Genomic DNA, 28000 nt, shown 5'->3' on the forward strand with positions numbered 1-28000 from the left:
AACCAGGTTGTTAAGTCAGCAGATGCTTCTTCCTATTCCTTCCAGCTGCCTGTGTGCGCATTCCCAATATATACTTGTTGGCTTTATTTCCTGAGGCAGCCTTCATTGAAATAAACCTTCTGTTTGATATTTTTTTGCTAACCACTTGCTTACATGTCTAATATGCAGTTGTTAAGGTTAGTGCTAACTTCTTTGTGTCTGCAGGCCTTAGGAGAAGTCCACAGTAGTCTGAACTCTGGACTGTGACCTGTGATGCTTTACCTTGGCTTTGGACTCTTGTTATCCTTCTGCAGTAATGCAGCCATTGCAATCAGTCAGTTGCTGAGTGGAAAGTACAGGGGCCTGGTCTGAGCAGCAGCAGAGCGCCGGTAGGGCGCTGTCAGTCCAATAGATTGTCTCCCAGTGGGCCAAAAAGACTGCAGTTTCATGAGCTTCTTGTAATATTTTACTGGCCTGTGTCTTTCAGGGGGGTTTTTCATGGCTTCATGCACTTATGAGCAATTTGACAGGGGAAATAGCTAACTGAGAAATTTTTGCTACTCTGGGATGGACTGAGCGGGGAGAATTTTGTACTGAAACTGGGAAAGTGGAAATAAATACAGTTCTCTTATTTGTGCTTGCCTGAATGTATCTTTCTTAGTCATCTATTTAATGAGAGCTTAATCTGAAAACGTGCAATTTTGATAAGTCCATCTCTGTGGCATTTAACGCCTTGATTTGGAAAAAACTTAAACTTGTGCGTAAATATTAAAGGTATTCTAGAAGTCAGGTATGTTTAAAACTGTTGCAGAGTCGTGGTATTTATCCTCCAATGTTCTGTCTTTGAAGTATAGAGCATCACCTCCTTTTTGTAGATGTGGGAATTTTTTTTTCCATTCAAGATGTAATTAGGGGATGGTGTTAATATCTGTAAAATCATAGTTGTCTGCGATCTTATTCTTTAAATTCCTAAGAGACCTGAATAACACTGCATTTGGGCTTGCAACTGTGAAATTCATAATGGCTTCCTTGTAATGGAGGTTTTGGGTTGGGAACAGTTTCCAGTAACATTGGATTTATCTGTTTCTGGCTTTTTAAGCTACATCCATGTAAGAACAATTGTGGACTTTTGAGGAAGCCAACAGAAATGTTTGCCTTGGCATCATTAGTGAAGCGAGCTACTTTCAAGGGAAGTGTAGGTTTTAATTAACTAGCTGAGCTGACTTATATCAGGCACTTTCAAGGCCAAGTGAAATACAAGACAGGCACTCTGTGAATCTGATGGTGGGCGAGCGGAAGGTGTGTACAGATGTTCTGACAAAGCCCGTTGTAAGTCTGGGGGACCTCTGTGTTGGCAGTTCACTTCAGTGTGATCTTGTCCAAAAAGGTGAGATTATCATAAACGTCTCTGAGTAACCTGGGAGACAGATCATACTGTAAGTCCTTGGTCCTTCTAAATATGAGTTTTAGTGCTTTTAAAATTCTTTGCAGGGCCATTATATTCATAACGCTTGAGGCATTTTGTTACTCTTGTTGAGATTAAACAGAAACAGGAATAACACCCTTGGGTTGACAAGGGGAGTTTTGTGGTTTTGTTTTGTTGCAACTGTTGAGTTTAAGTAATGGCATGGCTGATAGAAGACATGTTTTTCCAAACCTTAGTTTTTTAAAGAGATGGACACCCCCCTACCCACCCTGAAATGTAATATCTACAACATCAGTGAAGTCTGTTGGAGGGTTACAGCTACCAAAAAAATCCTGTCAATCCAGTCACTTCATCTGTATGTGAACAGGGATTCATGTGTCCTTCTTTAGGTACCTGGATTCTTGTCAATCTTGACCTCAACTTCTGCCTCTTAGGTGGTGGCACAACAGGGTAAAAGCAACACTGGCTACTTCAAAATATTGAAGAGTAGTTTAAATTTTACCTCCTTTAAGTCATTATTTTTTCTCCTGAGACTATCTTTACCGCTTTGCTAGTGGTAGTGACCTTTTCTAGTCCCTGTAAGAAGAAAGCTTGTGGCTGTAAAATAATGCCACTGAAATTTCTTAGCACTTTTCTGTGTGCCCTTTATAAGGTGAAAAGTGATTTTTCACAGTGATTTAAATGCAGGGGCTTTATGAAAGTGAGGCTTTCTTGTGAAGTTGCTTATGATAACTTTCTTGTATCTTGCAGGGCAAAACTTACTGCTCCATTATATAATAACAAAGATGTGGCATGTATTTTTGTATAGAAAAACTCGTGTAGAACAGAGTTATATAATTGATGAAGACCGTACTTACACATGATGCATGCGCCTTTTTTATTATTTACTCTCTCTAGAATACTTCACCAGGTTAGAATTTTGCTTTTTTCAAACTGCAAGTTATTTCACCATGAGTGAGGTGATTTAATAATAGTAGCTTGGTTCACTAGTCAGTGATTCATTTTGTTAGAACACGCTCCACAGAAAATGCCTGTCTTCATCTGAGCAGTTCAAAGATGGTGCAGTGCAATTTATGGTCTTAGCCTTAATTTCACACTCAAAGTACTTGTCTGGTTGCCTAGTATGAAACAGGTTATGGATATGAGAAATTAGAGGTGTCTAATCCTATAGATGATTAGTTGAGTAACTCTCTTTTGTGGATGTTAGCACCACACTTCAGTCTTTTAATGGTGAGGTGGTGGGACCCAGAACAAAACCCTGGGGTTGTTCATATGAAATAAAAATTTCATTTTAATAACATTTAATTAAAAAAAAAAAAAAAAGATAAAAAAACAGGGTCTCCAAAATCTAACACCATAGTAAAATAAGAGGACATAGTTAAAAAGCCCCACAGCATTACAGAAACTACGTAGTGCCTTTCTTCTTCCCAATGTGGAATGAAATCAGTGGGACATAATGCTTATGAGAAGAGACAAGTAATGAAGGCAGGTAGTGTTACAGCAAAACTAAGGAAGTAGTGAGTCTTCAGTAGCCCATGTTACTTGAAGAAGCGAAGGTAACTAGTTAAAATAATGCTAATCAACCAGTTGCTTCAAAATACGTAGTTGTTTGTGTGTGTGTGCTGTCCGGATATTTTTCTTATAAGAAGGGGAGCTCAGATCAGTCCTAGGTTGTACTGCTTAAATACTTTTAGATAAAAAGATTTGTCATCTGTCAGTGTTTAATCCATTATAGGTGTCTGTTTGGAAACTATTTAGGCTACTTTTGACTGCCTTTGACCAGCCTGTGTGTGTTTGAAGACACATTGACTAAACATTTAACAATATACAGGGCCATTTCGTTATTGACAACAGATTTTTGCCTCCTTTGCTCCTCATTCCCCAGTCAGAAAGTTGAGAGTGTTGGCAGAGATGTAACATCCTGGTCAGTGGGGTAACACATCTTTGGAGACTGTGGCTTTGGGCAGCGTGTACGGTGTTAGAAAGCAGTGCCTAGTGTCTGCTGGAATGTGCTGAGGTGTGAGAGAAGCAGAGCACTGGTAGACTAGGCTGGAAGGTTCAGCATCAGGGAATACTGCTCCTTAATCTCACTGTAGCTGTGTTAACAAGCTTTTTTTTTTAAAAAAAAAAAGGGGGGGGCGGGGAAGAAATGTTAATAATTGTCTTCCTGTTTTGTTTTTTTTTTTTTTAATTAAGCAAGCGTGGGATGGTTGTGATCTTTCTGTGGTTCTTAACAATAATGTATATTCACCCTGTGAGCAAAAGTGTGCTAACTAATATCAAAAAAAATCAGTCAAGACTGGCTAAACTGGAAGTAAGACACAGTAAGGCCACAGGGAAGAGGGTGGTACAGGGAAGGAATTACATATATATTCAGTCCTGTGGCATGAGAGTGAACAAGTGGTTATAGACACCGTCATGTGATTTTTAACCTTTTTTTTTTGTGTTGGGACACGTTGAAGGGAGAGGAGTGGGCAGTGTGACATTGAGGGCAGGGGAGAGCGATGGGAGGCAGGATGAGGAGCGAGAAGTGAGGTTCAGAAGGGGCAGGAGAGGGGAAAGACGCTGGCTAAGGTTGGGCAGAGGATGAGGGAGAGGGAATGGAGGCGGGAAGGAACGGGCTGGTGACATTTTAAGACCGTGAGACAAAAGCTGGAGGTGGTGAGCCAAGTGTACACGTGGCCTGTATAGCGAGGCTGTGCAGGTTTTAGGTGGGTGCAGCAGGGCGGCTGCTGCGACCTTCGTGCCCTTCCACCTGGGGAAGGGCTGTGCCAGGGCCGTGGGGCTGCTGGCACTCGTGGCACAGCTGGCCTGGTCTCTGCTCTTTTCTGCTTTTCTCCCAGGGCCATGTGGTGGCCCCAGCACAAGTTCCTGTGCTTTCTTTTAATCTTCTGTTATTATAGCTGGGAAAGAGAAATAATATCCAACAGTGTTATGTGTAATTCCTGCTACAGTGCAGAAGTGAATGCGGCGTTCTCATAACCAGCAACCCAGCAGATGGTTGCAAGAGGAATAAAAATGTATCAAGCATTCTGAGTGCTAAATTCATACAAGATTTTCTTGACCACCTCCTGGATTATTTTTGTTGGAATTGGTATGTACAACCTGAATTACGTGTGAAGTCTGATACGTGAAGGAGGGAAGGGGTAGATACACAGAATAGAGACTGTGTGCAGTGTGTTCCTCGTGTGTCAAGCAGCACCTGCTGAGAGACAGGACCCTGTTTTGTGCAGGTGCCAGCAGGCAAATTTCTCTGTGCTTTGATAACGTGCTCTTAGAAAAGTTATTTGGCTTTTGGTTTTGTCTTTGCATTTTCTTCTTCACCTGGTGTTATAGGTGTTATATGGCAAGCAATGGAAATGTGATGGGCTCTTCATTAGAGCTTTCCCTTGTCCTCTCCCACAGATACATGCACCACTCTGATGTAAACCAGGCCCAATTTTGTCTCCTTCTGTCACAGAAACTGTTGTTTATAGATGGAGGTTAATCCCATTTGAGAACTGGATTAGCAGAGATGTAGTCATTTAACCACAGAATCCTAAATTTGGGCTGAGGAGGTTCTTAGATAGTCCTGGATGGGACTAATGCTCTGCAGACATTCTGAATCGAGACAGTTTCATGGCAGGCCACGTACCACCAAGGTATAAATCTAATGGAGCTCACCATGACAGCAGTTATATGACTGGCTGATAAATGACTGTGGGTTTTGTAGAAACAAAGGCAAGTAAAAGATCTTTGTGTGTTGCATGGACCTAACTTCCTCAGAGAAGTGAATTATAAAGATCACATGGAAGATTACTGATGCTTTACTGTTAGCGTGGTGTGCTGGTAATTACTACAGAATTTCCCGAGGCACCAGCAAGATCTGCTCCTTTTAAGGATAAAAGGCTTGGGGTTGGTGGTTGGATTGGCACTTGTGCTTTTATCCCTCTTCTCTGAATTTCCTTAAAGGTATTTATCTCTTTAGGGACATATTGATAAAGGCATGTTAGCAAATCCTGGAGCCTGAGCTTTGTAGGAGCAAACCTAGGAAGAAAGATTAGGATCAGTTTGAGCTTTAAGGGGGTAGAACAGGGAATTCCCTGCTCACTGAATAGAGACATTATCTGCTTTGGGCAGTGGTGTGACAAATGCATCTACCTCAAGCACAGTCCCCATTCAGTTCAGTTAAAAAAATCTTCCTTAAGTCAGGGCAGCAGAGGCAGATTTTGAAATAATTGTATTGTGTGTTCAAAACAAAACAAAACCCACAAAACCCACCAGAAGCAATTGATCAGATCAAACAAATGTGGCTATCGAGATAATGACCTTTTAAATATTAACAGTGCTTGAAGTTGTAGGACAAAGCAAGAACAATCCAAAATACGGGTTTTGTTTAGGGTTCCTCTCCCTCTCCCAACTCAAAGTAGACACTTCTCAGATACAAAAGATATAAAAGCAGCAGTGCTGTAGGGAGCCATTTAGTAAAAGCAGTTTGTTTTGTTTTGTTTTTTTATAGCTAAAATGCACAAGTTGCACCCAGAATTGCTTTTAAAGTAATGCATAAAATCTGTTGTTAATGACTATGTAGTAATCTGCACAGCCGTGATGCACATTTTCCATTGGGAACTTTTGAAAACTGTTTATGCTCAGCTCCTGAAGGTGCATTTCTACAATGTAGGGCAAAGCTGTGTTTGAAACCTCAATATCATCCTATTTTTTTGTGTAAGAAAGCTACATAAACTATGAGCATACTCCCTTGGTTTTGGTTTCAGAAATTTAAACCAAGATTACTTCTTTGTTAGATAGAAGCAAAACTTAACTGAAAAGGACAATGAAAACAGTGATTGAAAACATATTCTTTCATTTGAGTGAGAAAGTTAGCACTCAAGGGAATTGGACTGTGTTTGTTTCAGGGCTTTTGGTGGGTAGCACTCTGCTTGGCAAATGTTTTGCTTCAAGTGCATTTCTGTATGATTTTTCTGATTGAGAGCTTCAGAAAATAAGCTGTAGAGAAGGGAGAAAGCAAAACTCAGAGATCTAGAAGAAAAGTATCAAGTCCCAGCTGAAGAGATCTAATCACTCCCAAAACATCTCAAAATGTGTCAACCATATTTAGAAATAGCTACATTAAAAAAGAAGAAAGCTTGATCCTTTTAACACTGTAAATCACGGAAAGCAGTGAAAACTAATATTTATGAGGGGGATTGTGAAAGCTTGTGTGACAGTTGGAAATTACATCACTGTTGATGTTTCAAATTCTTGTGTAAAGTAATGCAACACTGTGTTTATGAATGAATGAACAAATGATTGTGCTGTGCTAAATGTACTCTATATGGATAAACTGGGTTAAGCTATTTTCTGTCTCTTGTCTTCACTTATGTTACTTTGCAATATACTGTCCTATATGTTTCAATGTAAATACAGAAAACTCAATTCCGGGTATTTATTTTTTATTCCAGATACAGACCCACGTGTCTTAGAGAAACAAGAACTTCAGCAGCCAACCTATGTTGCTTTAAGTTACATTAACAGGTAAGTGTGGTTATTTTTCGGGTATAACTGATCTTGGTTTGCACAATATGTGTATATTTGCATATGCCAAAATGGTATGGTTGTGTACGCACTCTGTTTCATGTTCTATGACACTATGATAACACCTGTTTTGGAAAGACAGTTGAATTAAAATTTAACTAAATTTTAATCACTTTTACACAGGGCACAAGCAGCCGTTCAGCTGTACTGCTCAAATACTTAGAGGATGATGTTTTCGCCTTTTATGTTTAATAAATCTTGTGCAAAACTAGATAATTCGTCTTTGCTTGTATTTCCATTTTCTTGGACTCCACACAACTGAGTGGAGAAAGAATATTTTTTTTTCAATCAGAAGTGAAATGTAACTGATAATAGATCTATACATAAGAGATTTTTTTACAGTACTTTGGAATTTTTTCAACCACAGTGTATATCTTAAAATCTTGTTTACCAGCCCTATATAACCTAAAACTTGAAAAAATTAAGAAATTAAACCAATTTTTAAATCATTTATCTAAATAACAAAGCCTTGGCTTTTCAGTTATTGACTGATGGCAGAACTGAAACCTCCAGAGTACTCCAGCATGGAGGAGTGGAACGGCTGTTTGTGTCTCAGGCTGTGTCACAGTAAAGAGCAGCCTGAGAGTTGCACTTTATTTTCCCTCTCATCTAAACATATCGCAGAATTCAGTGGAGGTAGCTCAGATTACTCTTACTCTGGGAGGAGAGTGACCCATGGAACATGCTGCATGGAAGGGGAAGATGGCAAGGTTTTGTGCAGTTGCAATGCCACTTTTTCAGCATGTTTGCCAAGCTGTCTTCTAATTCTAAATAAACACTGTACAGGAAGTGTAATTCCTCACTTAAAACACTTTTTTCTAGGTAAATCAGCGTGGTGCTATTGTGGGATTATTTTGCCTTCTTTTACATCATAGTCTTTTTGATCAGGTGTGTTGTGGTTGAAAGTTCCAGTTAGTTGCATTTTGGAAATGCATTTCTCAAAAGAATGTGTGGTATTACTGGGTTTTATACATGGGACACCCGTGTCCTTTTGTATCTTTGCTGTCTAGAGGATGAGATGCAAACTCACAAGCCTGGAATATTAACCCAGAATTTACTTCAGGATAGACTGAGTTGATTCAAACTCTCATTGGCCATACACAGTGCAAAATTTTTCTTTCTAATACCACTTCATGTTAAAAATGAAAAAAGAAAAAGGAGAAAAAAAAAAAACCAACAAACTTTTTCAAACACAGAATCCACCATTTGGCTTTGTATAATATTTGCTGTAGAGAAGAGGTGTCAGTGAAGAGGAAAAAGAAGACTTTGAGTTATGAAAGGAAGAAGTGGCGTTCACTTGGTGAAATGACTAAATTTTCTCCACTACATGAGACTTACACTGATTAAGAATAGCTGCTATTGACATGATTTCCTACTTGGCAAGTAATTCCCGTTCTTCCTGGAGACAGCCCTACTCTTTAAAGCCTATTTTGAAATTAACCATTGACCCTTTTTAACACTTACTTCTGTTGATCTCATTTAATGTAAAAAACTTTTTCTTTTTTTTTTTTTTGATATGTAGGCTTGGTATGTTGTTGTGTATGGTGGTATGTTTCCCTCGTTCGGTTATATACTTGGGCGTTTTCTCTTGTTGCTTCTGTGCTTATTTTACTTAATGTGAGGGAGAGGGAAGGGGTTTTTTGAAAATTGGGGAAAAGATGGTTTAAGACCACAGAAAGTGCCACAGGACTTGATTGGCCAATTTGGAATCAGACTACATTTAAAGTAGTTTGAAAGTGATACCTCATCTAGATTTCATGATTTTGGTACCCTTTTTAACTGAGTTCTTTGTGACTGAGACAGTTTTAGTTACTCACTGCATATTTTGTCCAAACTTTCTTACCCTTTCGCTTCTGCGAAATAATTCTGCAGAACTGAATTGAGTTGTTCTTACAGTAAAACCCAATCTAAATTTAAACCAGCTGCAATTTAATTGCTCTTTTAATTGTATTTTAATTTCTTCCAAAGTGCTGATGTCTTTCATTGAACCACCTGCTCTATGCAGCTCAGGCTCTTGAGGGAGCAGCAATATCCATTACACTTACAAGACATGCCTTTCTATTTCCCACTACATATGCCAGATCTGAGTTCTGCTTTGTTGTCCCAGGCTATGAACTCAGATTTTGTAGCCTAATACATGTCATAAACATGTTGCATACTGTTAGATATCAAACACCAGATACTGCTGCACTTTTTTTTAAACCCATGCTTTTATGGCTTCCAAGTGGAACTGAGCTTAGCTCAGTTCCTGCTGTGAGTTCCAGACCTTAAAACAATCTTCCTCTGCAGGTTTGTATATCCAATATGTTCTGTGTGGGCTGTACGCTTCTGTGGAGCCTGGGAAAATAGGGACTTCTGATTCTCAGGGACTGTCAAAATTGCATGATAAGATGTACGCTTAATATATGTTGTGGTATAAAGATTAAGTGGGTGTGCTTTGTGCTCTGCCCATTGCCCTGTTGTATGGTGGCCATTATAAGCTGAAACAGAACATAAATCTGGGTTGTCTGGTTTGATAGCTTGGAGGATAAAGTATCAGTAAAGCAGATAGAAGATACAGAAGGGTACTAGAGTCTTTTGTTTACAACCTGAAGCATACTCTTGTTTCCATTTTCCTTCTACTCCTGGTTATTTTCTCAGGCATATTAATACAGCAATACTGTATGTGCTCTTAAGCTCTGAAACAACCTTCAGATTGCGGATGCCTTGAGCCTGTAAGGCTCCATCTCTTTCTCTGCTGGAGATTTACTGCCATTACAGCTTTCAGTAACTGCACACAGATGCAGCTTCCTTAGTGTGTGATCCTCATGTAGACAGATAACATTCCTTTAAAAACTGGTGGACAAAATATAAATTATAGGCCTTAATGGTTTATTATCACTACATCAAACACTTGCACCAGGCACTGACTGAATTGCTGCAATTCCATTTGTCAGACGGAGTTTAGTGTAGCCTTAATGCAGTCTCCAGTATTGAAGGTTGTTCCCTACTAACTTTTGGGTTGCTTTCTTACAAGTCAGCATTGGAGTCAGTAAGACAGACTGCTGCCAAAGCAGATGCAGTTCATCTGCTCCCATCCTATAAATACAGAAGTGGTTTGTCTGGAAGTTCAATGGTGCTGCTACTACAGAATGGGATACTGGCTCTGATATATCAGGAGTAGTTGCAAATGACCACTGGAGCCAACAACCTCTAGTACTTTCTAGAGGTATTTCCTTCATATATGGGTCAAGACACATTCGTATTTTGTTTTGCATTGAAATGCAGTGTTTAGCAGCAATAATTAACATTGCTTATACTACTACTTAGATACAGTATTTGTAGCTTTAAGTTAACTAACATGACTATGAATTTTGCTTGGTGTTTATTGGAACCTACATAGTGCTGTTTGTGCCCCTGAGCCTCTCAGTCGGGACTTTGGAGGCGATGGTTCTTGTTTGCTGTTTTACCGTGGAAAGTGAAGCCCTGGGGTTCCAGCATACTGTCAAGGCTTTTAGGCTTGTGCAGTCTAATGGAGAGAGATTCCTCAGTATTTTCATACTCAAAAATTTGTTTAATATGGACATTGCTGGCTACTTGTTAGTGATAAAAGGAGCTGCTGTGGAAATGGGTTGGGTTTCTTTAAAAATCAAACATCCCAGCATTATTAGCATAAGTGAGAAGACAGCAGAGGCATACAAATACTTCCACTGGCTAAAGAAGGTAATACTAAAAAAAAAACAAAAAAAAACAAACAAAAATACTAAAAAAGTTTTGATTCTGAAACTTAATGAATGCAAAATCCTTTGCAGTTAAGTTTTAAAGCAGGTCTTTCAGCTTCCAGATGGTAAGTACCAGAAATAGGAAGAAAGCACAATTTATTGGAGTAAATTCCTTTCACCTTAAAAATGGAAGGTGGGAAGTGCCATAGTAACTTGTATTATTGGAAGCATATTCCATAAAAAGAACAATTAAATGTGCATTTCATACAGCTTCTATAAAATAAATTTTCCTTAGATACAGAAATGGGTTTGATTAAAAAAATTTCATGATGGTGGGGAAAAAAAGAAACTAGAATGCACCTACAACTGAAACTAAGCTGGCTGAATTGTATAGTGTTTCAACTGCAAATCATATACTAGGTATATTAGGGAAATGTTGAAAGCAAGGCAGTTGTAATCTTAAAATTTTTTTAAAAGCTACCCAAATAATTTTAATTATGCTAATCCAAGGTTCTTTTTTAATAGCAGTTTTCTGTTGATAATTGAGATCATACAAGAAAGGTTATATAATAAAATAGGTTTTAAGCACTGATCCTGCAAGCAGTTACAGCACACTGGGGTGAATAATTTCAGTATTTCCTGTTGAAGGAAGTTGTTGAATGTCTTTAAAGTTTATTGTTATGCATAACTGGGAGCACAAATGAAGCCTGTGATCAAAACTGGATGGCATTCTTGGGTTGTCCTTGCACATCTCTGAGCCAGTCCTAACATTTTTGTTCTTCCCTCCAGATTTTATTTTTAACCAGCAAGATATTGCCTCACTGTTACCGTTATAAATTCCTGTAGGCTCCAGGCTTCTCCCCCCGTTTCCCTTTCCTTTCAATGGTCATTGGCTTCTCAAGAACAAATTTCCCTACTCTGCTTCCTTTTTTTTTAATACCACAAGAAGTAAAATCAGTCATTTCTGTGAGCATATGCATTTGTGAAAGGAATTAATTGCTTCCTTTTTTTTTAATACCACAAGAAGTAAAATCAGTCATTACTGTGAGCATATGCATTTGTGAAAGGAATTAATTGCGTGTAAAGTTCTAACCACTGCAAACTGTCCCTGTGTCTTGTCCAGCTCACTAATTCTGGTTCTATTGCTATTACCTATTTTTTCCAGAAGTAAAATTAACAGCCAACACCATAGGATTTAATGATCACTTGAAAGTTATTTTTAAAAGTGGTTAGTCTTTAGGTAGTGATATATTTAGTATGTACTATGTTACTAATGCAGTAACAAGAAGAAGGTTTTGGATTTGGAGACAGTGCCCTTTGACTACATTCGTGAGGTTTCTTAGCATCCAAGCCACATGATACTTCATTTCTGTGACTTTAACTTTTTTTCTTTCAAGGTACTTTGCTCAGTGCCTGATAGAAATATAAAGTGCTTCTTACTCCTTTCTATACAGGAGGTTCACTCTTGCCATTGGCCACTTCCATTCATATCCATTCTTTATCACTGGGGATATTTTCTGATGCGTTCAGTGGGTTTCCTCTGACAGTTGGTTCTGTGTATGCGTTTAGTTATACCAGTTAAACGTGCTTTCAGTAAGTATAGTGATTTATGTTAAAGCTACCTAGCAGCATCCACAGCTTTTGCAACACATTGCACTTTTGCCTGTGGTTCTGCTATGACAGATTTCCCAGAGGTAAGCTATCAGCAGTAGTTAAATAAGAAGCTAATGAAGGACTGTAGCTTGTCAGGAGTCATACCCAGTAACTGGATGTGCCACTAAAAAGCTCCATAGAATGTTTTACCAGCAGCAGTGCAAATCCTGTTGCTTCCTTTTTTCTAAGAGCTTGAGCATTAAGTTTTTTGTATAACGTGTGGGAGACCAAGATTCAGTTTCCTGCTGTCTGATCCCTTAGGAGTGTTTTAATCATAAGACTATTAACTGGCTTGGGGTAAGACATCATTTCTCCTCTTGACGTTTCTTCTATTTGCCTCTTGATTTCTCTGTACCATCACGGGAGTGTCTGTTGGGACATAGTTTGGAATCAAACTTAAAATCGTGAGACTGGAGAGAGATAAGTTTGTTTCTCCTTACTTGCTTTCTTAATGGATGATTTTTCAGGAGGTATATACAAAATGGAACAATTCTGAAACAGTGAGCATCTACCTCTAAAATAAGTATTCACTGCAGCATTCACCTGATAAGCAGATCAGACTTCAAGTCTTTCTAATTCAGGTTTGAGTTTTCAACTTTGAAGGTGTATTATTGGTGGTACATTATAGATTAATCGAGGCATGTGACAAAGAAATATATGAAACCCCTTAAAAACTGATTTTTAATCTCAAAACAGTTAATTTGCCTTTTTGATTAAAAGACAAAAAATTTTTTTAAAAAGTAACTAAAAGAAGACCATCCTAACTTTTTTTCAGTATAGTTTGTTCAGTATACATTGTCTTAATTCTCATGTCATTCAGAAGCAAAAGGGTAGAGACAAGGAAGACTTTTCAATTTTAAGAATCCTACTGCAGATCAGGTTTTCTGCATAAGAAAATCTGAGCCAGTGAATCTGATAAACTATTGCTGTGCCACCTGTTCAGACTTGCTACATTTTATAGTGCCAAGTAGCACAGTTCTTGCCCTTTGTCTTAAAATTTAACTTTTCCTTTCTGTAACATGATACTGTCTTATTTGAGTTGAATATCACGTCTCTGTGAAAGTGCAGTGTTTCCCTCGGGCTGTTGATTCTCATCATGTTGAAGGGGCATGCCAATGCTTCCAGTAGCTGCTGGATTGAATGCATGTGACAGAATACAGAAACGAAGGGATCAAAGTAACATGTCAATTGCCAGATAATATTTTTCTGTCTGAGCTTATTTTTAGGTTTGCAGTGACCAAGTAGATCATGTGTTTTTATTCATGTAGCCATATCTTTATGCTCTGCTGTTTGACTTGTTCTGGAGATGGAACAAGACAAACTTCAGATGATAATTCAAACAAGATGTGCAGAAATGAATGTTAGTTAGGGTAAGGGGAATGCCTTTTGGTTTGGAAGGATTTATGCAGTTGGTTTTGTTTTCTCTTTTTATCAGCTTCAAGCTATGTGAAACTGAAGATTTATATAATGTACAGCTCTTTTATTTCTTGTCAGCAGTAAAGATCAAAAAGCAGATTGGCATTTTGAGGAAAAGCCCTAATGCCATGTCCTGAAATAAAAATTGTATCATGAATTAAAACATGTAGGGCACTGAAATAATGTGTATTAGTTGTGGGGTTGTTTTTTTGTTTTTAATTGAGAGGTAATTAGCTTTATTCTGTCAATGCTCATATGAAAGAGTAGGAGACAGAAAAAATTTCTTCTCATGAATCTCAAGTAAAAGAAGTGTTGCCAAATCAGCGTTGTTCTTTCAAGTGCACACATACACATCTCTGTGTGTGTAGTTTAGTTAGCAGACACTCAAGCCACTGGTATAAAACCTCAAGACTTTGTATTTCTTCATCTTTTGTCCATGTAGTGTGCCAAAATTGATAAAAAAGTCGTCTTTCTGGCATTTTTTTTTGTCTTGGCTGGTCCTGTTTCTGCATATATTTTCCATTTACTCTTGCACAGGTTACTTCATTTTGGAGAGGGAGGGGAGAAATTATTTGGTCTCCTTTGCTTTAAAAAGGCAGGCATTTATTTTCTGTGATGTTTAAATTTGATCATAAGCAGTAATGCTTTCAGAAGGACTATGTTTGCTGTATGAAAAAAATGTATTCAGATATTTCATTGTCAGCTATGTGAGGTAACAGCTCTCTCAGTATCTGTTTCTGTGAATGACAGCACGGCACCCTTATTCTTACTAGACTCTGGTAATAACATGCATGCATTCTTCATATTACAGTTATTTAACATACTCGCAAGGCTATATGAAAAGCACACTCATGTGCCAGTTTCAGATCCTCTGCAGAAATAAGAATTTGTGGAATGTCTATTATGCTTTGATTTCAGAGTGAAGGATGAGCAAAAATTTTATATTTGTGAATTAGTTTTCTTCCAAGTGCAAGATGAGATAAAATGGCTGAAAACAGTGGCTGTTCTTCCTGTCTTTACTACTCACAGAAATGCCTGCAGTGTACAGCTAGTTACCTCCTATCTTGAGATGTTTTTTTGTATTAAATAACAATCAACAGCAGCAACAAAACATTACATGCACAAGAGAAAATGACAGTCAGAGTAGATAACTTTCTAGGAAAGGTCCTTGCTGTCCAGTGTTTTGCTAAAGCTTGTTGTGACCATCTGAACTACATGTGATGACTTACAGATTGGCAAGCTCACCATCCCTCGAATCCCAGGGCAGTCCAGACTAGCTGCTGGTAATATTCATTGGCTGTGGCCTGATTTTTTTTTTTTCAATCTGAAGTGTACTTCTTGTTGGTCTTTTGTGCAAAAGTAGTTGTGCTGCTTTTTCTAACTTTCCTGATTTTTTTTTTTTAAATAATGATACTTCATAGTAATGCTACTCATTTAGATTTGTTGGAGAAAGGCATGCACAGGTTTTATCTACAGTAAGACTAAAATTGAGATTTTTCAAATAAATTTAGCAGTTCAAAATGCAAATTATTGCATTACTTTTCTTTTTACTATATTAGCTTTTAGATATGTTAGTACATTGTGTATCTTAGATTCCTTCCAGTAATGAATATCCCACTAATTTGTAATTTATTACAATACAACAGTCTACATTCTGGAATAATTCTTGAAGTATCTATGGACACTCGATGTTTCCCTCCCTTCTCCCTCATTATAATTTTTGCATATAACACTTCCAGGTAAGGGCTCTCACATATAATTTGCAGTCATGCTGGTATTCAATGAGGGATGGGAACTGTGAGCATAAAGGCCACGTAACAAAATAGATTTGCAGCAGAAAGTATGTCTTTGTATCTTGTTGTAGACACTCAGAAGTAGGGCTGTGATTTGGAGGTTGCATACAGAGGCCATCCAGGTCATGCTTTAGGACAGCCTTTAGCCTAGCTTAGCGACTAAGTGCAGATGAGAGAATATTCTTAGTGCTGGAGAACTTGACTCGTGAGGAAAGAATATTGACGTCATCTTCCGCTACATAAAATCTACTCCAAAGTGTTAGTCTCAGCCTTAATTTTCATTAAATATTTTTGCGGTTGGGTTGACCTCTCAATATGATTTTGAGCCAGAGAGAAAGTTTGTATATCCTGCAAGGATGCATTCATTATCCCACCACTTCCTCTTCAATACTCCAGTGTCCCAAGAAATGGAGACCAGGTGGAGAGTTTGACAGAGTTGGCTTCTTCCCTTATGTTCCTAATGAGGCCGTGGGTGAATTCAGCAGGCCAACAAGGGAGTTTTGCAGTCCATCAGCAAAATGCTCTTGGAAGATGGTTCTCCAAGATCTAAGACTAGAATAACACAGGCTATAACAGTCACCAAGCACTTTCAATCCAGAGCTTGAAGGAACCTGTGTTGTGCACTGGCATCCCAACTGAGCTTTATGCCCTGGAAATGCAAAACAAAATGAAGGTTAAAAGTGAAGTCACCTGAAAGCAATAGGTGGATACGAAACATGAGTCAAAGAGAGCAATGAGGATATATATTATGACGAGGAATTAGTAAGTGAAGCTTGACTGCCCTGATTGTGAGCAGACATTGTATAGTAAACGAACTTTTAATATCAAAACAGAAGAAGAAAAGGTTCCTGTGTGACTGAATTTTATTTGGCTTTTAATTTACCTTTGGGGCTGCTCTCATAAACTTGCAAAGTGCTGTTAGTTCTAAGAGGAGGAAGCCCCAGTGCATCATCTGTGAAATTTTTTAAAATTGGGTTATTTTTGCAAAGGTAGTATGGCATCATGTAATCAGAAAATAATTTTTCAACAGTGTAGAGACATACGCAGAACCATAGGACTACCTTTTGTTGTTGTTGTTACGAATGCAAAACCAGAGGATAGCTTGCTCTGATCTTGTCCTTGGATCTTTCTGAAACTTCTTGTCCCCATCCCAGAAAGTGAAGACAATTTACAAGTCTGTAAAAGTGAGAATTTGCACAATGAAGTAGAAATAAAACCCTGAAACTGGTGTGTGTACATGGGCTGCTTCACTGATATACAGCTGTTTGTACAGCTTTGTGAATACAGATGGACAGATACATGCCTTTGATTTCTGAAAGTCTAGCTCTGAAGTCTAATCCAAAGCATTTTAACAATAGCTGTTGTGTATATTTGCATTACATATTGTTTGTGAAATCTATGTTGGATTAAGGTGGCCTGAAACAGGTGGTCAGAAAGCTTGCTTGGTACAGCAAACGCTACTGAAGGGAGTCTTTATTCAATTAATTTGGCTCAGCTATAGTACAATTAGTCAGGCTGATATAATACTTTCTGAGTCTTGGTTTCCCTGAAGCAATACTCTGGCAGACATTAGATTTCTTGTTTTAATTTCTGAGAAAACTGAGAAAGATTTCCTTTCTTTGTTATTGTCGGGGTTTCATTTATTTATTTATTTATTTAAAAATCAAGCACATCTTTTTTTCCCCAGGTGGTATATGAGGATACAGGCAGAGATGGAAATAATTACAGCAGTAATTCCATCTATGGGTGTAGATGGTCCACAGGGGTAGATACTGCTGATTTGTCCTTGATTTGCGGAGGAATTGTTGTGGATTTGCCTTTCATGGTTGTTTAATGTCACATCATTTCTAATTAGAATAGCTTTTGTAATGGATGTGAAAGACACCGTAACAGAGAGGGAAGTAGCTGTGGCTTGGGGTATGTGCTCTACAGGCTTGCCACTACCATGTGTACCAACATGGAGAGGTATTTCTGTGAGACTAGGCTCATCATCATAAGTTTGCATGACAGCCCATCTTAAACTCTTTCCCGTAATACTGTGACCTTTTTCAGCATACCATTAAATATGGTCTCATAATTTGCTAAATATACTGTAAAAATTACGTTCTGTGGGGGTTTTCACATACATGTAGGAGAGTACTTAGGTTTCCTGTTCCCATTAATTTTGCTATGTAAAACAGAAACCTTTATTTTTTATAGTTTTTCTACTGATTTCTCTTTCACAGTTCTTAGTCATTATGCACCCAGGGGTTGCCTGTTTTTTGTTGTTGTTTGCCATTTAACATAGAAAGCTGGAAAAAGGGTTTGTAGAAACCTGTAGTGTAGCTATAGAAAATTAATGTAGTCATCTTTGTGCTAGTATAAGAAACATACAATCAGTAGGTAACAAGTCCTAATTTTTCTTTTAATGCTCCATGTAGTGTAACCTCATTTATTCTTATTAGCACCTAAGGTCCTGTGCACATAATTGGTCATTTGCATCGTACATTTTAAGGGCCTGTGAAATGGTGCTGGTAGTTTTGATTTTGTCCATCTGGTTCAGTTAGAACCATGTAACTTAGCACAGCCAAGCTGGAAATTGTAGACACTACCACTGCTCTCCTGGAAACCAGCATACAACCCTTTCAGTCAGTTGTGATTTCCCTTTAGAATTAGGGCCAGTCCAGTAAGGGCCCTTGACTGGAATGGTACATTGACTTCAGGTGTATCCACCTCAAAATCTGTTATGGGAAGCCTCCTGTCACAGTATCTAATTGACTTTGTCACATCTGCATAAGTGAGCATGAACTTCAGTCATCTCAGCAGCGTGTTGCTTGTGAGAGATTGGAGTTGACTGTCTTCCTACATGGCTTGGACCATTAATATTGTGAAGGTTATTTTTTTTTAAACAATACTGTTGTGCAGGGATTAAATCATTCCCAAAACAAAATGTAAAATGGATTTAGTTCTGATTTCAGGCTACAGAATTTACACGATTTTGCTTACATGGTATGCAATATAAAATAACAACCTACGTTGTTTCCCAAAAGTATAGTAAGTCTAGGGAGTTTTTATTTTAATTATTGTTTTAATATGATTGAGAAATGAGGAGACATTGGCAACAGTACAAGCTTTATAGGAAAAGATGTCATATGTTCAGTGAGCTAGGCAGTTTTGTGCATTTTGGCTTTGTATTCATGTGATCCATAAAAGATGTTCAGTTTCTTCTTTACTATTTTTCCTTCCCCTTTGCTACCTCAGTGATGGTATATGCAGGCAGAAAATACTGCTTCAGTAAAGTGTGGGCTTAGTTATTTCACATTCCAAATATCTAAAATTCATGCTGTGGGTTTTGCACATGTGTTGTGAAGAAAAGTCTTACAGTTTCTTAGTAAATTGTTATGATGGGGAGAGAAAAGAGCTGTGGCTCAGAGGTATTCCATACACATTTCTTGAAAATAGTTTCTTGGCAAAAATTGTAATAAAGTAGAAGTCCATTAACCGTCAACAATTTTTGATTTGTAACAGCAGTAATTGTATGCATACTGCTCGTCAATGCATGTTCTCACAGATGGTATAAAACTAAAACATTGCTATCTGAAAAGTTCTTCATTTTTGCTGATGTCCTCATTTTGTTTGAGACATCATTTATTGGGGCAGCATGTAGGGCACAGTGAAACTTTCACGATGAAACCTGAAACTGGATGAAACAAACCTGAAGGTTGGATCAAGTTCACAAGAACATTTGCTGAGGTTTGTAGGTCTGGGTTGAATTTGCAGCCAATCTGTGCTCACTTACTGTGCGTTGAAAGAACCACAAGAAATATATTGGTTTCATATGCTTTCAGCCTTCAGTCATTTCACACTACTGGTGACTTCAGTAAAAGCTGGACACTGCTTGCTCAAACTCCAGTGGAAGTAAACTGAGGCCCATGTCAAGTGATGTAAAAAGTCAGGTATGGGAAGTGGTTTGACGGTGTCATCGGGTAGGAAGGAGACAGGAGGCTGGAGACTTTTGTGCTCCCAAAAGCACAAAGAGGAGAGGCAGACATAATTGGGATCGCCCATCACACTTGAGGAGCTCCCACTTGGTCATTATTGGGCTGCAGTACGAGTGTCAGGATTGGACCGTGCACACGAGGTGGGGTTTTTGTTGACAGGGAAGTGAGGTCAGGGAAAGGCTGATGAGCAGAAGTGAAGATAGCTTCCCCTTGTGGGTACAAACATGGAAGTTTTATGGAGGATTTCTTCTGGTCAGGGGAGAACAGGGGAGAGATTTTAATTGTGGGATATGAATATTTGGGGGGAATAAAAAACTGGATCTGCTAAGTTCTAGGATGACAGAAACATATAAAGAAAGGGGAGAATTCAAGGGAGAGGGTACACAAACTGAGTCCTGGAAGAGTCCTTCAGTGTGATGGGTGGGGGCCAGTATCTCATTTTGGCAGTTAGAGAAGGGAGGCACTAAGTTTCTCATTGAAGGGTTATTTCTGGATCCTGGTGAGTAAGATGTAAACGAAGAGCCTTCTATTTTGAATCATCTCTAGTCAATATAATCTTCTCACTGCTGGGCGTCACTTAAAAACTTTGTTTCTTCATCCTCAGAAGATACGTGTTGATATTGGTGCTTACAGCCTTTCTTCAGAGCACTGTGTCACAGGGGAAGTTGCATGGACACATGTTTGAGTATCTAGGACTTGGTATCATTCTACTGAGGTAATGCTGCTAACAAATAGTTCCCTTTTTATTTCTCTGTCAACAGTGCTGTAGGCATATTAGCTAGCACTTGAAGCTGCTGAACTTTGGGTTTAGTTCCAAAGCATGCAGAAATTTATTTGGTGAAAGAAAATCCAATAACAAATAAAAAATGATCTCCCGCAACATATGTAGGAAGCCTGGTTTCTGGGAACCCACCATACTTCATGCCAATCAGAGCTGTGGAACCTGCTGGCCATTTTTTACTAGGCTTAACAGTAGAGTAGAGGTCTTAAAAGTTAGATAAATTAATCTAATCTTCATCTGTTAAATTGCTGGCTGAGCAGGAAGGACAAATGAATGCTCTGGGTATTGAGGGAGAGGACTCAGCTGCTAAATGCTGCCTGGCAATGCGGCCCTGGAATAGCCTTGGCATGTAGGAGCTTAGAGAAAGTAGGTTTCCATTATTTTTGCTGGTCATAGGCAATTTGTCTTCTGCCCATATCATCCAGTGGAAGACTGTCTACGGCCATCTATTTGGCGCTCAAACACTTCTCGCAGTACTGGTTAGTCCTTGGGGAATTCACTAAACATCTATGAGAAATGAAGTGCCCTGCTGTAATACTGGCTTCAGATCAGTGGAAGTTGTAAAGATCAGCATAAGGTAGTAACAGTTCTAGGAGGAACTTTATATAAGAATAATCACCCAGACTTCCAAGAAATCTCCCAAATCAAATCTTCCAGTTTTGTCTCTGGCATCAGTTCTCCTGAAGCTACTGAGTGCTGCAGACAAAGGCAGGCAAAGTCTGTGGAGCTGAAATTGGGACGGGGGATCCCACGGCAGTCATGACAGAGAGTGGTATCTGAAGAGACAAATGCTACTGATCTTGAACAGTGTGTCTTCAGATGGGTCTGTGTGCTTATTTCATTTGTAGCCAAAAGTTTTCTGCTGCCTTTCAACAACTAGTCCACAGTATCTGAACTATAAACCCAGTTTTCAAGTGATAGGTGCTGAAGACTTGGCTATATAATTACATTAACATTAACGTTTAGGTATCAAGCCTAAAACTATACATACAGAAAGAGGGCATGCTGACCTCTTACATGAGAGCACCAGGTCACAGAAAGTAGCATTTTCATGATTATGTCTGTGATACAGCTTTGAGGAGAACAAAACTGCTAGTCCCTGAGGAGCAATTCAGCCAAAGCGGCTCAGAGTTGTAAGAACTGGCCACCATTAGCCTTGTAGCTTTTGCTGCCTCGCTGCCTATTTGTATTCTCTTTTTTCCCCTCCTGATTTCCTGTGAAAATGAAATTAATGCAACTCACACTGTGCCTCTGTGGGTTTTTTTTCTGTGAATAACTTCAGAGCATTTTTAGTTCTCAGTACATTGAAACAATAGGGACAGAGCTGATGACTTAGGTTTAATTTGGTGAGATGCTCTGTGATTTTAGAAGCGTTATGTAGGTTAAGAGGTGGTGACAGGATATTGAAGACTCATTGCTGTGAAGAGGAGCGTAAGATCTCACCAGATAGGAGAGAAGAGTGAAAGGAGAAAAGAGTGGGATCTACAAGGAGGCCATGGTCGCTCTTTACCCTTGTTCATGCATTTTAACTTTAAGACAAAGAATATATGTATTTTTCAAACACTGCTAGGTGAGCTGCAGAGGAAGGGAGGTGTTTTGCATTAAATCCTTTCTGTTGTGCCTCTTTTGTTGACGATTGTTTCAATTGCTATTACTAAAGAGAAAATTACTGATAGTAGTCAAGTTAGAATGAATGTACACTTTCAGTTCTTCTGTTTATCTCATGTGCCTATGAAATAGGAATTATTTTCTATGGAAATTAGAGGATCGGTATAATAAATACTCCCAATAGCATGTAAAATACCTAAATATCTTTTTCCTCAACTACGGTCTCAGTTAATGTAGCCCAAGTTACAAACTGCTCTTTGCTTGCATCATTTGATTTTTAGGGAAGCCATTAGCGAAGGCATGAAGCTGTGAGTCAAGATGCAGAGGTTCTGCTCCCTATCCCATCCATTACCTGCTTCGCGATCTGAGGCAAGTCATTTTCCTGCCCATGTCACTTCCTAATTTGCCCGATGCTTTGGCTGACTGTTGACAGATCCCTCCATGTCTGATAAAAAGTACTTGTATCAGACAGGTGGTGGTGTCAACTGCATCTCTCTAGCTGGTGTCTGTTCCTGAAGCATATTGAGAATTACAGTTAATAAGCTAATCAAATAGAAGTATGTTAATTTAATTTCAACGAAACAGATGTTACTTTAAATTCCATAATACGTAACGTAGAGATTAGGTTTTCAAGACTGGACGGGATGGGCACTTTTATGTGAATTAAATGCAGAAATTTCCACAAACACAAGCAGAGACTCTGCTGTGGTTTATAAAGGTTTAGTTAGTTTTTCTGCCCTCAACTGTTCATTCTCCTGCTTTGGTAGTCTGGTTTAAAGAAGAAACAAAATTATCAAGGTGCTCTGTCAAGGGCTGCTTTCTAGTAAAAGCCTGCACAGAAACATGCAGTACTGACAGCTGTGTGAAAATGTATATGCTGGCAGACTTCTTTCAAATTTCAGATTCTTTGTGCTTGGCATTCATGTAATAGCTTAGTTCTGTTGGCTCCCTGAACTTGCCATTTGTCGCAAAATGGGCATTTACGAGCTTAAATATATGGTATTGTATGCAATATGACTAAAATTAGGGTATGTAAGCTTCAAAAATTATATTCCAAGAAAATACCATAATTAGTTTGTAGACCATTCTCATCTTTTAATTTCTTTTTTAAAATGGTGATTGGTAAAAAGCCCACACCTCAAAATATCATTGTCCACACTTAATATATTGTCCTTAGTTCTGTGGAAGTAGTGAGCTTGAAATCCTACTGACAGGAGAATATTTTTGTCCAGATGGCCTCAGCTTTGTGTAATTTACCTTTTAATGTATGGTTTGCCAGCTGGGACAACGTTGCTTTGGGTGAAATTTGCATAGCCATCAGATATTTGTTACATGACTGGAAAGAGAAGTGGGAGCAAGTTCTGGTTTATGCTAATACTTTGCTATCACCACATGCTACCACTAAAGCTGCAAAAAAGAATTACACTTTTCATTTGTTCTCAGCAGTTAAATTATGAGCCTCTGCTTTATAAAGATTAGATACTTTTTTGTCAGCTCTTTAGTACTGATGAAGCAGGCAGCGCTTTAATCGTGAAATTGTTTCACCTTGTTAAAATACTGCCGTTCTTGTTGAACAAATTAAGTTACAAAATACTGAATACGTGTACCAGGCATTTCCAGACTTCAAATAAATTTTCAGACAAAACAAACTAAAACATTATGGGAATTCACTTTTTAATGCTTGTTTTTATTCTAGTTCTATTTTTGTTACAGTAGTTTTAAAAGATTAGACATTACTGGTTCTAAAATAGTGCCACGCTATTCTTGTAAATGTCCCAATAACAACAATAATTAATATCCCCACATTTGCATTTTAAGCCACTCCATTTCCCTAGTCATCTATTACTTGGATGTAAAAATTCATTTCTAGTCAAAACTTGGCACAAAATACCTGAATTCCATACTTTTCACCAGATGTAAAAATAAAAGTGAATGAATTCGTCTTTTTTACCCCAATTAAAGGGTTCAATAAAGTATGAGTTAAATTTTGTCCTTGTTTTGATAAATCATTTTCATTTTTGAAAGTTCAGAATAGGTCTGATTAAAAAAAAAAAAAAGAGTAAAAAATTGAAGAGGGGAGGTAGAGAGGGATGGGGATCTACCTCATGACTATTACTAACATGAAAACTGCTGCCTTCTAGCATGCCGAACAGTCTCAGCAACTTGGTGATTTTGGAGAAACACTCACTTTGTACAGTGGAGTACTGTGAGAAAACAGTCACCGTCTCCACTTGGCCACCTCTTAGAAATGTTTGGTCGCAGGCTGTGGCAGGGTGCTCGTCACATCTGTCTCAAAATGATTCCGAGTGATTAATTCATCCCTAGAGCCCTGTCAGAGGTACAGTTGCTTCAGAGTAATGTGTGTCATTGTCCTGCCTGAGAAAGATTATAAATATTTTTCACCTACATGCATTTCTTATGAAGACCCTGGTTTGCCCAACCCAAAACTTCCTACAAAAGCCTGTAGTTTCCTATTGAACCTTCTGGAAGGAAACTGTTTGAGCCCAGGGTGAAATTTCTGGATATTGAGAGGGAGATCCGTTGAATGGTGGATTTAAATTTATACTTGTTGAGATGCAAGTTTTATTCTGTTTTTACTGTTCTAATTTTAGTTTTCCAAGTTAAGAAATTTTGAGAAAATGGCAGAAACATCTCCTGTTTTGGGTTAGTGGTGTTATAAATTGAGACCACAATGGATCATAATCCAATTATAATTTTATTAATTATAGCAAGTAGAATATGAGCAAAGACAGCGCTGGACGACAGGGGAGTCTGCGCTCCGCCAACTGCCGTCCTGATCAGTTCAAACAGTTCCTTTTTATACATTTTTACATTCGTGGTTGTCTTTGATCAGTACCCCTTCTGCTTGCACAAGTATCTGGTTTGTGTAAGCAATTGCGGTTATCTTGTCTCACGCGGTCATCTTGTCTCACAGGTTATCTTGTCTCACACAAGCGGTGTCTGGCAGCTATTTGCATAAGCAGTTTTTCTGTCTTTTGCCGCCTAACCTTTACATTGAGCTTAACATAAATTTCAATAAACAATACCCTTAGTTCATAGTTTCTTACAATCCCCCCTTTTTCTTTTATCCTATTATTGTTTATTAGATGCTACTTTCATTTTCGTCACTGCAAACAAACCTTTTTCCACAATTCCAACATTTATCATAACACTCTCAAGATAATACCTTACAATTACAATCATAGTTTTCACGTGGCATAACGCATTCACAACAATCTTTTCCACCAGGAAGCTCCTAATAGATCATCCCACCATTCTGAGTCTAACATTGAGGGTGTTTTCAGAGCACCATAGGTAAAACAGCTCTTATTCTATCTGCTATGTGCAGTTGTCGCCTTAATGTTTTTGCCGTGTGTTATTTATTCCTTGCTTTGTTCAGTTAATCCAACAAGTTGTGACCAACATGCAATTTGCTACTACTGTTTCACCTGTTGGTGTTAAGCAAATTCGAGCTGTGTGCCGAACTGCACAGTCAACCGTACTATCAGACACTCTGTAAACAATAATCAACAATTTATTAGCAAACAAGAACCTGAAATAATTAACTGTATAACAATCCAGCAAAGTCCCACGCGACACAATCAGAAAGAGAAAAAGTAAGAACCAAAGATATCAGCACTGTCCTTTGGATGTTGTCCTTCGATGTCTTGTTACCCTTACTCACGGGGCGATAGCGACAGAAGGATAGAGTCCAAGAACAACAGTCACACGCCGCGCGGTAACTCCTCTGATCAATAACATTTTCTTCTTTGAACTATAAGTCTGTTTCCATCACCTCATCACGGTTTCGAGGGCGTCTTAGTTGTCTTCGTGATCTTGGAGGATTGGGGGGAGGAGGTGATCTTCTCCAACACCAGCCACGAGACATTCCCTCGCATACCGCGATGGCAACGACAGTCACCACCAATATAATGAAAAATCCCAACAGCAGGCCGGCGCACACGGGATCGTCCCCTACTCCCATCTTCCCAAGATTGCAATCCAGCGGGATCAGTAAGATTAGTGGGATAGTCCAGCCCCAGGCTAGCGGCTTGACCGAGGAAGGTCCAAGTGCGCAATGAGCGGAAGTTTCTCTTCCACCCAGAATGCCTGTGCTGCCTAGATCTGGGCGGGCCTGGCAGTTGTTTTTGCCATCCGGGTATAGCCGAACTTTCGAGACCCTCCAACAACACATGCGCTTTGGACTGGGGGCGTGGAAATCCATTTTCCTGCTGCGTATGTGGACCCTGACTCCTGATCCCTACGGACCAGGCAGGTTCACCACTTGCGCTCTCACTCTTGTACCTCCGATACCGCGAAAACAATGGAGCGTGCTTATGCATGGGCAGCAATTTATTGTGCAGCCTTGATGTTGGTAGCCCTCACTTTGTTTGCCTTTTTACTACATATCTTTTGCCCTTGTAAATGTTCCTCTTTCAAGTGCCCATGTAGTTGTATCTGCTTATGTAAACCACCATCTCCTTTGGTTAACCATGTCGAAAATTCTGTTATAGGTCTTTTCGGCGGTTTTGGTACTGGCTGTTTTACTTCTGTCACATCTTTTACTTGGATTCTCTTCTTCCCACTAAAAATATCTCCATCCACCCTTCTGTCTTTGGGAAAGCAAAGCCACTCTGATGTTGGACATAACAGTAAAGCACTTGCTGCACAAATTTGCCACTATTAAAGCAAACCATACCAGGATGATTAGCAGAGGTCCGGTATAACATATGCTCCCACCTCTCATGCCTATGGGGTTGCAGCCCACAGCTGAGAAAAAGGTCTTCTTGGTGGCGAGCACAGAGGTTAACCCGGTCTTGCCCTCTACTGTTTAACAAATCCGTGTGTTAAGAGTTAGTCAATTCAAGTGCAGCTCCTTTGTAGCCACTTCCTTTGTTTCTAAGCAAAGCAAAATTTTGGCACTTTCCGATAGTGTCCTCCCATCAACTCTCAGGGACATCACAAATTCTGGGGACTAACCTCTTTTTCCCCGTAAATCAAGGTTACAGTTCATGCCCCTTCCCTATACAGTTATAAGACAATTTTCTCCATCTGCAAGAAATACCACATCCGGTAACACATTTCACATTCACACAAAACCCACGCTTCATGACATCCATGCATACACTCGAGACAAGGTATTACTCAATTAGGTTGATTTTCTAGCAATGCCTAATTGACTCCAAAATGCTCATAATCTCACATGTCTGTCAGTTAATGCTCGGTAAACGCCAGCTTTTCCCTGACAGTTTTTTTTTGTTTGGTTTTGTCTGTTTTTTTTGTTTTTGTTTCCTTATACAGCAAGTAAGTAAATGAATAAGTAAATTTTCACAGTGTTACCTCTGAACCCAGTCAAAAACCCAGTCAAACCACTGGTTAAGAGTCATTCAATCCCCTCCTGATGAATTTACTTAGTCCTTTGAGGGTGACTTGTAGTTGGTCAGTTGATGGTACCACAGTCCACTCCTGAGGCTTTTCCACCGGTCCTTTTCCTCAGGAGGCAAGAGTCCACCCCTTTTCTTTTGTTCGGATCGCTGTCTCGGTGGTCAGCAGACCTGAAATGGACCTTCCCACTCGGGAGTTAATGATTAATCTTTCCACACTTTTATCAATACCCAATCACCTGGTTTTACATTGTGGATATTGAAAGCCAATGGTGATATTTGAGGCAGAAGTCCTTTCTTTCTCAGTTTCATTAAAGTGTTACCAATGTTTCATTAAAGTGTTACCAATTCTTATTACATACTTTCTTACATACTGATCTCCTACTTCAGGGATGACAATATCCCTGTCATTACTCATACATAGTAATCCAAACATCATTTCATAGGGAGAAATACCCAGGTCTGTTCGTGGCTGAGTATTGATCCTTAATAAGGCCAATGGCAGGCATTTAATCCAAGACATCTGAGTCTCAATCATTAACTTAGTCAAGGTTTGTTTTGAAGTTTGATTCATTCTTTCTCCTCTTCCAGAACTCCGAGGATGCCATGGGGTGTGCCATGCCCATTTGATCCCTAAGGCTTCAGATAGCTGTTGTATATAATTTTTAAAATGAAATGTGTTCCTCCGCCCAAGTCTATTCTTTC

At 39.0% G+C, this 28000-nt stretch overlaps 1 protein-coding gene across 1 annotated transcript in view; it reads left to right on the top strand.

Annotated features, from left to right (window-relative positions):
* Positions 1-28000, top strand: part of JAZF1 (JAZF zinc finger 1) — a 208860-nt gene that overhangs the window by 104939 nt on the left and 75921 nt on the right. The window contains exon 2 of the mRNA XM_032991773.2: positions 6847-6919. Coding sequence (XP_032847664.1) covers positions 6847-6919 — 73 coding nt within the window. The remainder of the gene's footprint in view (positions 1-6846; positions 6920-28000) is intronic.

Source organism: Tyto alba, unplaced genomic scaffold (genome assembly GCF_018691265.1).
Source record: "Tyto alba isolate M040663 unplaced genomic scaffold, T.alba_DEE_v4.0 Super-Scaffold_38, whole genome shotgun sequence".
Lineage (NCBI taxonomy): Eukaryota > Metazoa > Chordata > Aves > Strigiformes > Tytonidae > Tyto > Tyto alba.